The sequence below is a fragment of the Gopherus evgoodei genome, chromosome 15 (assembly GCF_007399415.2).
Source record: "Gopherus evgoodei ecotype Sinaloan lineage chromosome 15, rGopEvg1_v1.p, whole genome shotgun sequence".
NCBI lineage: Eukaryota > Metazoa > Chordata > Testudines > Testudinidae > Gopherus > Gopherus evgoodei.
Genome location: NC_044336.1, coordinates 7,551,044 through 7,566,007, shown reverse-complemented (window position 1 = coordinate 7,566,007; position 14,964 = coordinate 7,551,044). Strand labels below are relative to the sequence as shown.

General features: G+C 49.5%; 1 protein-coding gene across 6 annotated transcripts in view; it reads left to right on the top strand.

Moving 5' to 3' along the window:
* Positions 1 to 304: 304 nt before the first annotated feature.
* ARHGAP44 (Rho GTPase activating protein 44) overlaps positions 305 to 14,964 on the top strand; it is a 173,752-nt gene continuing 159,092 nt past the window's right edge. For all 6 annotated transcript variants that reach the window (XM_030534516.1, XM_030534518.1, XM_030534515.1 and 3 more), the window contains exon 1: positions 305 to 440. In XM_030534516.1, the coding sequence (XP_030390376.1) occupies positions 388 to 440 (53 nt within the window). In that variant the 5' untranslated portion in view covers positions 305 to 387. The remainder of the gene's footprint in view (positions 441 to 14,964) is intronic.

The window sequence follows — 14,964 nt, the reverse complement described above, 5'->3', positions numbered from 1 at the left end:
GAGCCCCCGGGCCGGGCCGGGCCGGGCCGAGCCGAGCCGGGCCAGGCGAGCAGCCGCAGTAGCTGCCGCCATTCACCCGGCGAGGCGCCCAGCAGCCTGCAGGGGCGAAGCGAAGGTGGGAGCAGGAGGGGCGCGGAGCCGCGCCAGCTCCATGCCGCAGGATGCGCTGAGCTGGGGGTGGGAGCTGCCGCCGCCGCCGCCGCCCGGGAGCATCGCAGCGCGGCCGCACGCGGGGCCGGGATGGAGGCGGTGAGACGCTGCCGGCCCCAGGCTGCCCGCTCCGCCCGCCGCCGCCGCCGCCGCAGCGCCCGAGCCGCCGCGCTCCCGTCGGGAGCCATGTAACCGCCCGGCTGCTCGGATCGCTCCGGCCGCCGGCTCGCTGCCGAGATGAAGAAGCAATTCAACCGCATGCGGCAGCTCGCCAACCAGACCGTGGGCAGGTAGGGGGCGGCCCGGCCCGGCCCGGCCCGGCGGGGAGCGGGATCGAACCGGGGTCCTGCTGGGGGGGGGGGGCACCAGCCTGGGCAACCCCCCCACTCGTGTGTCCGGTCACTTCCCAGCCAGGGCTCCTGCCTCCCGCTCCGTGCAGCGCCCCTCCCCGTGGGATCGGGGCGCCCTGCTTGGTTTGCGGCTCTGCCCGGGGTTTGCTAAATCTCTCTGGCGGGGCTAGTGGCCCCGCAGCTCCCAGACCTGGATGTAGCTTCCAGCCTCCTTCTCCCGGGCCTCTCGCTGTGTTATCGACTTATTCCTTGGACCCCTCTCCCACCGCCCCCCCAGCCAGGCTGCCCATCGGTACCCTGCGCAGTGGGTGCCTTGTCCCTCGTCAGGCTGCTCCTTGGCCTGATGGGTTGTGTTAGGAGCCTGCTGGCTTGGGCGATGGAATTGGTGCGGTGGATTTTTCCAGATGTGCCTCACCTGGATGGCTGCCCCTGCGTATTCACTGGCATGCCCCATCCTTTATTCCCCTGTGGCATTTCCTGGTGGGTGAGATTTCTGCTGGCAGCCTCTCGCCGGGCTCCCACTCGCCTGGCCTTCCTGGGGGGGTCTGCGGCAGCAGGAGTTTGCAGTGACTAGAGAGGAGGTTGGAGCAGGTGTTGGAAAGGCTGGGAAGGGAGAGGTCTGCTGGCAGCTAGCAAGAGCCCAGCGGTAACTGGTGCACAACCTGGTCAGCCAATGAAGTTTGCTTTGGACTCTGGAGTCGGCCCGAGCCTGCAGTGAAGTGGGGCTCCCCACAGGGGGTGGGCACATACAGCTGTGGCCAGATCCGGGCCTTAATGACATCCCCCCAAAGGTGGTGCCCCTGATAAAAGGCATAAACAAGCTAGACACTGATTTTGGTTCCATTTGGTTTTTGCCCCCAGGTTTTGGGCAGGTGGAGAGTCTGGAATGTCATGATGGGAATAGAGCATCAGCTCTGCTGTGTTGTGGCCAGGCCCAGCCCAGTCCTATCTACCCGGACTGATTGATTAAGGAGGCTCTTTGTGGTGCCAATTAAACTCCACTGTGGGGATGAACATTGTTCTGTTTCTTTGATGACTGGATGTCGTTCCTGGACTATTGTCGCGGACCCCGTATCAGTTTCTCCAGGTTTTGGCTTTGACACTGAACTCATCTTGGGCTGAATCGGGTTGGCTGGTGCCTGGATGGAGCTGGTAGGGTTGTTCCTGATTCTGCAGTGAGCTCTGTGTAGAGGGAGCCCATCAAAGTCAGTTGGGGCACGAGGGATGCCTGGGGCAACTCACCCCGTGATAGGATCTCGATTGGTTGTCTTACGCCCATCCCTAGGGTTATGCTTGCTAGGATTGAATGGAGCTTGGGAACCTGGGGAATACTCTGCGTGATCTGATGTGCTATCTGGGACTGTGTCCAAAGACATGGTTTAGTTTATTGTTGTATAATTCTCCAAGATTTTGCAGTGGCTTGGTATAGAGAGAGAAGTGGGGCGGGGGGGGAGAGTTTTTTTTTCTTTTCTTTCTCTAATTAAACAAGTTCTTTTAGCTGGCAATGGAAAGGGAGGGCGGCTGAGTGGATTTCGTGGAATTTTATAACCAGAAAATGCACCCCCGGGGCAGCGTATTTTGGCTTCTAACCTGTTTGTTGTCAGAATCTCATACTCTTTCTAACCTTTGGAGTGCTGGTCTTGAAAACAACAAGCCTGTGAATCGGCTCAATTCATGTCACACATGTAAGCTGCCCAGAATGGACTTCACCATTCCCAGCAAGCTGTTGGGGTGTCATGTCTCTGCCTTTGAATCTCTGCAGTTCACAACCACAAACAGAGTGACCCTGGCAGCCTCTGGTTACCCGGCCTCTGTGCCGGCTCTGTTTTGCATTAGCTTGCGGAGCTTTGTTGTTTTTATGTTGTTTGCTGTGCAGCTCTGAGATGTGATGTGAGGATGTCTCGCCACATGCCCTGATTCAGGATGGAACTTGTGCTCATGCTTAAGTGATTTTCTGAATCGGTGCCTCACTTTCTCTGATACGAGATCACACCGAGCAGTGGCCCCAGTCAGAGCTTGGGGCCCCTTTATGTTAGTTGTGTGCACAGCACCTAACAAAACATGGAGTTTACTCAAGGGCTGTTGGATGCAAGGTTTGAAATCCCAAGAAAAATCCAGTGAGCTCAGACTTGCAATGATGCTGTTTTTATTTCTTTTTGCTTTTGGAGGAGGGGGGCTGAACGGCTCCTGTGACGTTTACCATGCACATCTAGGGATTGCATCGGCCCTGCTTTGAATTGCTGTTGTACTGTAAAACTGTATGACATTTTGCAGAGAAGATCCCTGCCCCAGGATGCTTATGATCTCAGGTCTGAGCTCTGCACAGAAGGGTCCCTGAAGTTGATGGGTTTCTGCAGGGGCATCAGGATCCACTGGCATTGATGTGATTAAAGGGATCGTGTCTCAAATTAGACATTGCACAGGAAGGGCCTGAAGAGCTTGGCAGGGAACAACAGGGAAGGACCTTATGATGCACTTGTCACATGTGCCTATTGCTTGGTGTAGTTCTCAAGTAAGCAGATGGCAATTAGGGGCACTGTCCGGAGTGAAGGCTGTGGTGAAGGTGGGCTAGAGGTGGGAAGTGAGTTTTGAGGTGTGCTCTCAAGGAAAGTGAGGTACCATGGCAAGCAGCATCAGATGCTCAGTAGGGTGTGGGGAGGGGGGAGTTTTCAGCACTGCCCACCCCAAGTGTTTCGGAATCATGAGTCAGGCCCTCAAAATCATGAGAGTGCCTGAAAAGTCATGAGATGTTTCTCACTTTGGAGGTATTTCTCTTCTGGTTTTGGAGCCTTTGGGGATCACGTTTCTGGCTTTTCTCCTCAGCCATGAGGGCTAGAAATGGAAGATGTTTGAATGGAAGTTGAGGTTCTCGCATCATCACCTGGCTCTGGAAACTGGAACTTTGCAAAGAGCATCAGCAGTCACAAGGCTGGGGATAAAATCGCAGGAGTTGGCAAGACTGGATTTACCATTATAACTGTGCCAGCCTCTGGATTTGAACTGTGAGCAGAGCAGACCCCGCTGAGACACTTGCTCTGTGGAATCTGGAATACTGACCAATAACATACTGCACGTATGGAGCCAGCTGTTGGAAGCCAGGCGGCTTGCTGAGATAGCTGGCGAACAAAGCGTGTGCTGATTTGAAGGCATGTACTTCTGTGACCTCAGCTGCAGCAGTGCTAAATCACTATACCGTCTCTTTTGCAGTGTGAGTCTGTGAGGTCCTGGCTGTCCCGAAACAGATGGCTTGGTCCTAGCCTCGCTCTGCAGGATGCTTGCTTTAATCATTGGCTGAGAGCCTTCTGTCCTAGGAATGTATGAATTGCATCCACATCAGGCCCGCATCCTGTATCCAACAGTGACCAATATGTGATTCTTCAGAGGAAATTTCTTCCCACCCCATGTCACTTAACAGTTATCTTATGCTCCAAGCCTATGAGGGTTTGTACATCTCAGCCAGTCTCTTTGGTATCTTGTCTAATGCAAGCATGGATGTTCTCAGCGTTCAAATAGGTGTCTAATTCTCTATTGAATACTGCTATGCTCGTGGCCAAAATACTGTGGGGTGGCCAGGAGTTCAAGTGCGAGGAAAACAGAGGTTATTTAGTCACGTGTATTGATATTGGAGCCATCACATTTTAAAAATAAATAGGCAGCTATTCTGGTTGGATTGAATTTTGTCAGTTTTTTAATGCCATTACGTATAACAAACAGGGGCACCGAGAGAACTGCTTGCCATAGGCCTGGCATTGAGACATGCCAGAGGTGTGCATGCAACTTGGTTCTGCTCCCTTTGCAGTCCACAAGTCCTGCCATGGATTTCCAGGGGAGTGGGATGGGTGGGGCATGTGGTAGCAGCAGACCCGGGTGCTGATGCGAGGCAGTGACTGGAGGCACAGACCTGGGGAGCAGCCCATTCGGAAGCGGACCCATGAAGCAGTTTGTGAATGCTGCCTTGGAGAGCAAGCAGGGTTTGGCATGGCCACGTGTGGGCTGCAGGGGAAAGGGACTGGGCAGTGGTCAGAACAAGGTTGACTGTGGAGGCTGAGGAATGGACGGAGATTGGGACTTCTGTTTAATGATCATGAAATGTGGTGCTGGGTAAAGATACCCCCTGGATCTTCCTGAAGAGATGATGTCCTCAAACAGGTCCAGTGTAGGTTGCAGCTGGGCATGCTTCCTACAATGCATCTGAACTGGAGGAATGGCTGAGCTGAAGGGAGAGCTGTTCATCCATCTAGTCCCAGGTCTCAGTGCTGAGGTTGCCAGTTCGTGTCTGTTGTAGGAGGGCTTTGGCGATATCGGGACTGAAATTTACCAGCCCCTCCCACAGCAAACAGCTTGTCGCAAGGTAACAACCTTCTTTCTCTATGGATTGTGTCTCCCAAATAAGTCAAGTGCTTTCAGTTGTCTGTAACGATCCCATCATGTGGTTTGTAATAGCTGGGTTTTTTCCCTTTCCCCTCATTGTTATTCTGCGTCACCCCAGAGATGCTGCATATTAGTAGCATGTACATAATTTGTAATCTGCTCTAGGATCTTTTCAGACCAAAGTCGGTACAGAAGTAGTGGACTAGATCCATAGCTGCAGTCAGTCGACTTAGCTCCATTGGCTTCAGTAGAGCTGATCCATACCAGCTGGGGCTCTTACTCATAAGTGATTACTGTGGAGGCCAGGCGCGTCATAGAGCTTTGCCAGTGAGTTACACAGCTATTTGCTAGACAGCAGTACAGTGGTCAGTTAGGACTCGGGTGGTATCCTCAGTTCTGGAGGGGGAGTGTACTCTAGTGGTTAGAGAGGGGGAGTCAGGAAGGCTGGCTTCTTTTCCTGGCTTTGGGAAAGTAGCGCGGTTCTGTGACTAGACCAGTGGTTTCAGATGACACAACCAAGCACATATATTTGGCAGCTTCTTTCTGAGCAAGAGTAGTGGCTGTGAGTAGGGGCTGCCGTTATCAGGGCCTGGTCATTAAAATGAACTTGTGTAACATTTCAGTTCCCTTATTATTGACATGAGGTGGCTGATAATCGACTGCTTCTTAAGGTGGATGTAGAAGGTGCGAAGGAAGGTGAAGTGCAGGTAAATATGAACAGCAGTGAGTGGAGCTGGTGAGACCTGAATTCATGGTATCCTGGCTTCCAGCTCAATGCACCTTCCACTAGGCTAAAGGATATTTTGACATAGGGAGGGTCTCTCCCTCTTCCCCCAGGCCACAGGCATAGGGGTGGCCTAGAGAAACAAATATGGCATGCATGAGGGCTTTTCTTACCGTGTCAAAATGAGCCTGCCCCTAGTCAAGATGGCCCCTCTGCTCTGTGGTTAAGAAATGGTGATAGCTCGCCTGTGCCACGAACCCCAGCTCAGGCAGAGAGCAGCACCCAGGGTCCTCCAGGCAAAGAGGCTACACGTTCTGGTGCCAGAGTGTCTGGTCTCAGAAGCCTGAAGTCTGTCACTCTAAACCTGCTGTGTGGGCACTAAGGGCTTGGCTTCGCATCCAGCGTGGCAGCGATGCAGCTGCACTGCTGGAGCGCTTTAGTGGAGATGCTCCTACACTGATAGGAGAGCTTCTCCCATTGGCTTGGTAACCCACCTCCCTGAGAGGCGGTAGCTATGTGGATGGGAGAAGCTCTCCTGATGACTGCCCTGTCTATCCGGGGAGTGGGGATTGGGGCTAAGTCACTATAACTGTGTCACGCAGGGGGATGGATTTTTCACACCCCTGAGCGATGTACCTGTACCGATATAGGTCTGTAATGTAGACCTGGCCTAAGAGACATACCATATCATGGCGTTCCCTTGCTCTGGGTGGGTATCACACTTGCCTAACCCTAATCCCTTTTAAAGGAGCTTTCTCTCTGCCCTCACTGAGATGAGTGGGGCCCACGCAGGCCGTGCTATTCAAGTTGTGAGTGGGCCCTGCAGTTACCCCAGGGCACTGAAATACATTTCCATGTTGTTCTCTCTCCAAATGCAATCTAGCATTTTATTCGGCTTCCCCACTGCTGCTGTGCACTGAGCAGACATGGCCACTCAGCTGTGAATATAGCATAATGAATAAAAAGGACACAGTGGCTTATTTGTTTGTATGTTTCCCTAGGACAGTTAACTCACGAGGAACAAATGATTTGCATTTAACCCACTGGTTGCTTGTCTCTTTGGATCCAAGGTGTCTTACCACCTCACCCCCCCTGAAAAAATCTCATTTCTGAGGTCTCCTTCCCCCCTCCCATCTTCAGAGATGGGAGTCATGCTCACAGATAACAGCAGGCCTCTGGTCCACATTCTGAAACAGATGCAGACATCTGTATGGCTGCTCCCCACCGTTCCTTTAAATTTGTATTTGAAGGTCTTCCCTTTGGCTGCTTTAAGGGGGAAGGATAATATCCTGGCAAAGAAAGATAAAGTTGGAAGAGGCTGGTTTAATTTGATTCAGGTCTTTGGAGGAACGTTTGTCCCAGAAAACAACTGAATCTTTCCAGACGACTGGCAATTCCTTCCCCTTCCCCCATGTAGGATTTAGGAGTAATAAAGGCAATAAAGGATCATCTGTATTAGGAGCTTAGCACTAGTGGATTTGCATCAAAATGTGCATGACAATTCATGCTAGTGGCTGCTTTTTAGCATAGGAGTTAGAAACAGAAACAGTAATAGAGGTGTGAAACAGGTCTGCCAGCATCAGAATCACTCCGGCTTCTGTTGCTGCATAGACCTTTCCCCAGCAGCTGCAGTGTGAAACTGCCATGATTCCTCATCATTTGGCTGTACCCTCAGGGTTCTGAATGGTGCTGCCGTGAAACCGAGCTGAGTTTTGTCAATTTCACCTTGCTGCAACTTGGGAAAGCCTAGGGACAGAGGCTGTCTGCTGACTCTGGCAGAGAGCAGGGCATCGATTTATGTTCGGAAGATCACTTTCATAACTCTGAGTCCTAGAGACATTCATTTGGTTAAATGGCAGTTCGGATTCTTCTGCAGAAGCTGATTGTTTCGGCTTCCACTCTTGCTAGGGAAAACAAATGAAATTTTCCAGTTCAGCTCATTCAGCATTAAATGAAATTAAATGTACTTGTACTTTTTTGCTCTGATATGCAAGTCTTTTATCTGAGGCCATTTTAAATAATAGTAGTGCGTTGGAAGGTGTTAGTGGCTGCCATCAAGTGGGTCTTTGGTCATTAGACAATCACGTAACCTGGTTAGGAGTGTGCTAAGCGCCCTTCTTTTAGACTAAAGAGAAGGAGCAATTAAGCCCTTTTACATAATGATGGCTAGAAACAATAGGAGGTTCCTGGTCAAGGCAGTTGGCTGCATGGCAAAGCCTGAGCAGGACTAAGCCATGTGGTCAGAGGGGGGTTCGCGATTGCAAATGCAGGGGCTGAGAGATTGTTTGACAAGGTCTCCGTCTTGTGGCTAGGGGTTGCAGAAAGCCAGCAAAACACCAGAGAAGTAGCCATGAGAGGGAAAGCTCCTAGGGGCACAGGGCTCACTGGAAAGGCAGGCTTGGACATAGTGAGCAAGGGAGCTGTCTGCTTTTCTGTTTCTACTGCGTTCAGGGAAACAGGACTTTGTGTACCTTCTTTGTCAATAAACAGGATTGCACCAAAGAAATATGTGACTGGTATAATCAATTTCTCCTCCCAGTGTAAACAACCCAGCAAAGCCCCTGGCTAACTGCTCCAGCTAAAGAGTAAACAATAACCTCTTCCAGTTAGGATTTCAAAGCACTTCACAAGAATGAGCTGATTGTTCTATGTACAACTGAAGGAATATATTGTCATGCCATGCAGTCCCTCCATGCTGTCCAGTTGTTCTGTTGCTCAGTGATTACAGTTTTTGGTTTTTATATGTTGCTAGTTTAAAAAAAAACCAAGAAATCTTACTTGTGTTACTGGTACCCCAGGAGATATGAGAATGAAAAGAAGCTACTTCTAGTGAAAAGTAAATTAAAAGCAAACTCTGAACCTCGGCATCCCTGGATTTCAGGGAAATTTTAATCTGGGTCCAAGCTTTCTGGGTCATTCCCATCTCTACATCTTGCTGTTTGTGCTGTTCAAAAAGTTTGTGCTGTCAGTTTGAGATGTAGTCACTTTAAAAAATGTTTTCAAGTAGTTTTAGGTTTCACACCTGTCCCTGAAGGCCTCTGCCAATTCTTGTGCTTTCACAGTTCCCTTTTCCTTACAACCATCTTCCTGTCCTTGGGTGCTGCATGAAAGACCCACACAAACAGTAGGAGAAATTGTCTGGCCATATAAGAAAAGGGTGAAACTGACAATACATAGTGAAACTGACAATACAGTAGTGCTGCCAAATGCCCAGTGGAAACAAACTGAAAACGGAGAGGGGAAAATTGGTTTTTTTTACTCTCCCTTTGTTACAGTGGGCTGAGCTGTCACCTGTAACATTAGTTAGTGAAATGTATTCAGACAATTGACAGTTTTATTATTTATTACAATAGCACCTGCTGACCCCAACTGAGATCAGGGTTCTATTGTGCTAGGTGCTGGACAAACACAAAGTGAGAGGCAGCAGTTTTAACTTACTTTGTACTTCATCCGGCCTCATTCGCCAGCAGAGGGTTGTTATGTTTGGGTTTGCAACATTGCAAGAGACATACATTAGATTCCAACACCGAGGCCGCGATCCTGCGTATGCTTAGGTGCTAAAGCAGCTGAGCGAGCCAATTGAAGTGGATGGTCCTGCTTGGATGCTTAATTAAGTATGTGCAGAAATGTTGATGTGAAGATTTACCTAGGCCTAATTCAGGACATAACTGAAGCATATACTTAAGCAGGTGCTTAAATCTGAGTATGCACTAAAGTGCTTTCCTGAAGTGAGGGTCTTAGATGTTAAGTTCTTTGGTGCTGAGGTCTCTAGGTGCTATTACAGTATAAAAATAATAGTAATTTTCAATAATCTTCTTAATACAGACTCAGGAGAGATTCTTTGCTGGCTGGGGCTCCTTCTATGCTCTTCTAAAAATCCTGTTTCCAACCTAAGCCACTCTGCCCTTTGTTGTCCCCTTTGAAGCGCTGTGGTAGATGCAGTGGCTCCTGGCAGAGTGGGAGGAAGAAAGAACAGAGCCCCTTCCCCTCCTCTCCCCCCCCCCGCCCCCGCTAGCTGTCGAGGCTATCCGTCTTCCCAGATGACTCAGGCAGGAATCATCTTTCTTAGTTCCTCCAGGGTCCATCCCACTAGTTACAAGTGGTGTTGCTGGGAGCCGATCTCAGATCAGCATGAGGGGTAATTCTGTGTGCCATGGTCCCATCCAAAAGTGCCATCCTCAGGGGATGGATGCTTCTCATTGACTGTGCTGGGAACCAAATCTGGCTGCTGTGCTGGCTGCTTGGCCCCAGAAATTACAAGGGCATTTTGCAAATGCAGGGGACATTCCTACTAAAATCAAGGGCTAGATTCGCCCTCTGGGAGCAGCTGTGATGGAGACCGAATTCAGCTCCAAGGCAGAGCAGGGGGCAGTACTGATCCCTCCCTGGGGGATTCTACCAGCTTTAATTCAAGGCGGAACTGCAGAGGAGTGCTACCCTGGAGAGATGCTGAATCCACGTACCTCCCTACCAGCCTGGCCCAGCCCCTCTCTGGCCAGCCTTGCCCACTGCAATGGCTTGATCTGTACCCTGGGCAGAGCAGAGATGGTGTGAGCTGCTTGCATAGCTGTGTTCTCTATGCTGGCAGATTTACCACCCCAAAACCAAGGGAGAGATCCAGGCCCTAAATGTTTGTTGAAACCCTTGGAGAGGCCTGAATCCAAACCTTGGATCTGGGCCCCCTGGAATATTTTGGGCTCTGTCTCTTAGTCCCTTTGAATTGGTCAAGGTCATCATCCAGTAGCTACAAATGAGATGCCGACAAATTTCAGAATATCCCAGGAGTTAGAGGCTAAACTGACCTCTGGGTTACACCCACGCAACCCAAGATCTGGCAACACCATTGATTTCTGGGGAGTTATTTCGGGTTTCTGTCAGGGTCTTTGGCCAGTGTGTATCATTTTTATTTTAAATTTTTATTTTATTTTATTTCCCCTTAGTAAATCTGGGCCCAAACAAATGAGGGTAGTGTCCCCCAGCCTCAGAATTGGCCCATTTTGTGGCCTATCCAGGAACGGCTCCTCCAGCACGACTTGTTTCTGTGAAATGATGGCAGTTGCATTAGCACATATCCGGAGCGTTCTCGGTGGCAATTGACAGGCTGCAGTGAAGATGCTGTAACTTGGGCACATCTAACCTCAGGCCAGAGTCCATCGGGAATGGTGCCGAGCACCTTGGATGGGATCCTCAGGCACACCAGGGTTTGTTGCGCTGGAGGTCTGTCATCCATCGAGGAAGAAGGAAACAGGACCTAATCTGATGCATTATTATAAACTCCAGATCACACATTGTCTGTTTCCTGTGGACCTTTTGGCAGTGGAATGAGCTGGTTTGGGGGAGGGAGAGTTGGATTCCAACTCCGTTTTTTCCTTTGCCTGCAGCCTTCAAATGCATTTGCTGATCCTCTAGTAGAGAGACTATCATAAGCAAGAAAAACTAATCCACATGCTAAAGGAATCCAAGTCAAATCCGCTGCAGAAAGGAAAGAAAGAAATGGACCAAATGACAGCAGCTCAGCTAACCTCCAAGGTCCTGATGCTGCACAGACACAGCGAGAGATTCCCTTGCTAATTCTGTCAGCAAGCAGGAGAATTACTGTTGTTTGAGTAGAGTCAACAGTAAAATATCAGTGCACAGCCAGCATGAAGACAGGTGCTTCCAATTGGAGTTCGATCCTACAGGCTCCTGTGCACATAAGTAACTCTACTCACGTGAATAGCTCCCTTGAACATGAATGGCAATATGCAGGGCAGGGTGTGGGGCCAGGCTGCAGGATTAAACGGTGAAGCTAATGCATCTCGAAACTCCTGCAGAGCTTATCTAGATTGTTTTACAGGCCACTGTCTCCTGTTCCCTTCCCTTGGGACTGCTCCAGGAAGGCTTATGCTCTCCAGTGATCCTCAGAGCCATGCCAGGAGGTGTTCTGACGGCTGGTAGGGCCAGCCAACCCAGACAGCTCCGAGGACAGGGACCAGATGCAAAGCAACCTGCTGGACTCCAGGTTGGGGTTTGAGCGAAAGGCCAACAACCTACCCCTGTAAAAGAGCGGCCATTCTGGCAAAAAGCTGGATGGACGGCCTTGTTCAGCCCCGAGAGGCTTCAGAGTGTTCTCCGTTCTCTTTTGTTCATGTTGCCGGGAAGTTGGGGAGACTCAAGTTTGTTGCGTGGGCATGGTCTGCGCAGAGGGTAGCAGCCTAGCAGGATCAGGAAGGGGCTCTCAGCCCAAAGTGGGGGAACGAATGGGAGAGACAGACCAGTGATGAGTTTTCATGAGCTGGATGAATGTGGCACGCATGAGAAGTTAACGACTCATCCTGCTATTAGAGCCAGCCATGGCGTAAGGGCATCGTCTCCCACTCAGCAATGCCCATTGGGCCATGCCTGCATTCTAGGCCTGGGTGCGCACACCTCTGCCAATGCGCACAAGGCACTGAACAGCCGTCTTCCATTGGTCTTCATCCTGGGCTGCGTTTGACCTGGTGGCCTCCAGGTAAAAGGCCTTTACTAGCTCCCCCAACCATCCATCTTGCCCATGAGTGGATTATACCCAGCTGTCATTTTTGACAGTGTGTCTGATTTTTCAAGGGTGCTGCATTTCATCTGGCTGGTAAATGTACGCTCCCTACTCCTGTTATGGTTGGTCACGAATTCCCCAGAAAACCTGCTTTCCTTACCGGAGGGGGACCTGTTTCTTTTGTTCTGCTTTACACCCAAGGTAAATGGAGCCTAGAAACCTGCCCCTGGAGATGTGTTGCTCATCTGGCTACCAGCAGCACTGGTTCTCTGCTAAAATCCCAAGACCCCACTGCCACAGTTCCCTAGCAGTCGTTAGTCACTGTGAGTGGGAATTCATTACCCATGTACAGTGTTGAAAGTTTTCCCCTACTGGACATATTATTGGGTTCATCTGTGCCTCCAGTCTTCAGGTTTAACTCTCTCTCTTCTTTTCTGACAAACATCACCTGCATCGGTGTCTGCTGCTCTTGGAGGCACTTAGTATCTTAATTATTGTAGCATGCCATTATTACTAACTTGGAGGGTTACGGGGACTGAGCTGGGCTTAAAATAATAACGGAATTCTCCTTTCCGCTTGGTGGCCTAGTGCATTAAATCCTTACGTAAATAGTTACATTCTCAACAGCCCCTTTTTGCAGCATCCCAGTCAAAAAAAAAGCCGGTGATAAGCCATAGAGAGCACTGGTTTAATGGTTAAATCCTACAACCCAGGGGCAGGAATTCTGGGTTCAAATCCTGTCTCTGATACATACTTGCTGTGTACCCTTGGGGCAGTCACTTAACCTCTCTGAGCTGCAAAATGGTGATAATATTTGCTCTCTGCATGGTGGAGGAGGAAAGGTTGGTGAGGCTCAGTGGCTGTAAAGTGCTTTGTAGATGCTCTCTAGAAAATGTTTTATTTCTCACTGCTCTATTTTCCTCTGCCTTGATAACTTTATTGGTCTTTCTGGCATCTGTGCTTATGTTGGTTCTTGGTTTTCCTTCGGATCACAGTGATGTCGAGTTAGTAGCAGATACTAGGAAAATCTGCACAATTCCATGGTGGGTCTCACTTGGATTGTCCTATTTTTAGGCAAAAATAACCCCCCAGAAACTTCCAAAAACGTTTTTGAATGTGAATTAATTTTTCAGTGAATCAGAAAATGGGCACTTCACAATGTTATGAAAACTGGCATTTCTGGGTTTCCCAGCAGACAGTCATGAATGTATTTTTAAGATTCACAGTTTCCAAGGCCAGAAGGAACCACTCTGATCAGCTCGTCTGAGCTCCTGTACAACACAGGCCAGGGAACTGCGCCTGGATAATTTCTAGAGCAGATCTTTTAGGAAAACATCCTATCTTGATTGAAAAATTGCCAATGATGGAGACTCCACCATGACCCTTGATACAATGTTTCAGTGGTTAATTACTTTAATTTTAAGGGTGAGAGCTCAGGCAATGACTTTTATTTTTCCTGGTGGCTGCTTCAGCCCTGCTCTGCCCCGCGGTCCCATCCCCATTCTGCTTCTTCCCCCAAGGCCCCTCCCTTGTTCTGCCTCTTCCCATCTCTGCTCCTCCCCCTCCCCTGAAGCCCTCTCGCTTGCTCTCTGCTCTCCCCGAAGCGCTTCTCACCAGCTGCCAAACCGCTGTGTCTGGTGGGTGCTGAGCACCCCCCCTTTTTTTTTTTCTGTGGGTGTGTGAGCCCCAGAATACCCCTGGAGTTGGCCCCTATGGGTGAGAGGCTTGGGAAAGGGGGGAATTTTTCCACCATTTTTTCCCATCCTTCTTGACTAGCATCTCTTCCCTGCATCTAAACTGTGTGGTAACGCCCCAGGGAATGGAGGGGAACCCGGCATTACTATGCGAATCATTGTGAGGATTGGAATACCTGTGGCACCTTAGAAACTAACAAATTTATTTCAGCAAAAGCTTTCATGGGCTAAAGCTCACTTTTTCGGATGCATAGAGTGGGACACACAGACAGAAGATACATACATACAGAGAATATGCAAATTAGATACAATTAACTTAGGTTTAAACAGAGACTGGGAATGGTTGGGTCATTACACTAATTGAATCTGTTTCCCCATGTTAAGTTCTCCTCACACCTTCTATGGGTCATCTCGATTATCACTTCAAACGTTGTTTTTTTTCTCTCGCTGACGATAGCTCATCTCAATTGATTGGACTCTTCCAGTTGGTAAGGTTACTTCCACCTTTTCATGTTCTCTGTATGTATAAATATCTTCTTGCTGTGTGTTCCAGTCTATGCATCTGAAGAAGCGAGCTGTAGCCCACGAAAGTTTATGCTGAAATAAATTTGTTAGTCTCTAAGTTGCCACAAGTACTCCTGTTCTTTTTGGGGATTCAGACTAACACGGCTGCTACTCTGAAACCTGTCATTGTGAGGATTGTTTTCCGAGAGGGTCTAGACACAGGCTCTTACACAAAAGCAATGAGTTACTTGTCCTTAAATCAAGTAGAGTGTGTGCCTCTGGTTTGTGTTCTCCATGGTTTGGATGTAGACTTTGCCTAATAGGGAACAAGGGCAGGAGATCAGGGTGGGGTTGAATAATGTAATGACCAGAGGCATTTTTTGGGATTGTTCAGATGTGACCATTGATCTTGGATCCCTCAATTTTTCTGGTGCCCAGTTTGTGGCACCTTAAAGAAGAAATCCTGGCCCTTGATTTGAGCCATTCAGGTGATTGGCCTTGTTTGAACCGGGGCTTCTTGCCAACAGGATAGGTGCAGAGCTGACTGAGGAGAACAGGGAGGTGGGTTTGTTCTCTTGTGCCCTGGGAAGGAAGGCGGGACGGATTTTAATCCTCCTTTATAAGACAGTGACCGTGACAAGACTGATGATGAACTAT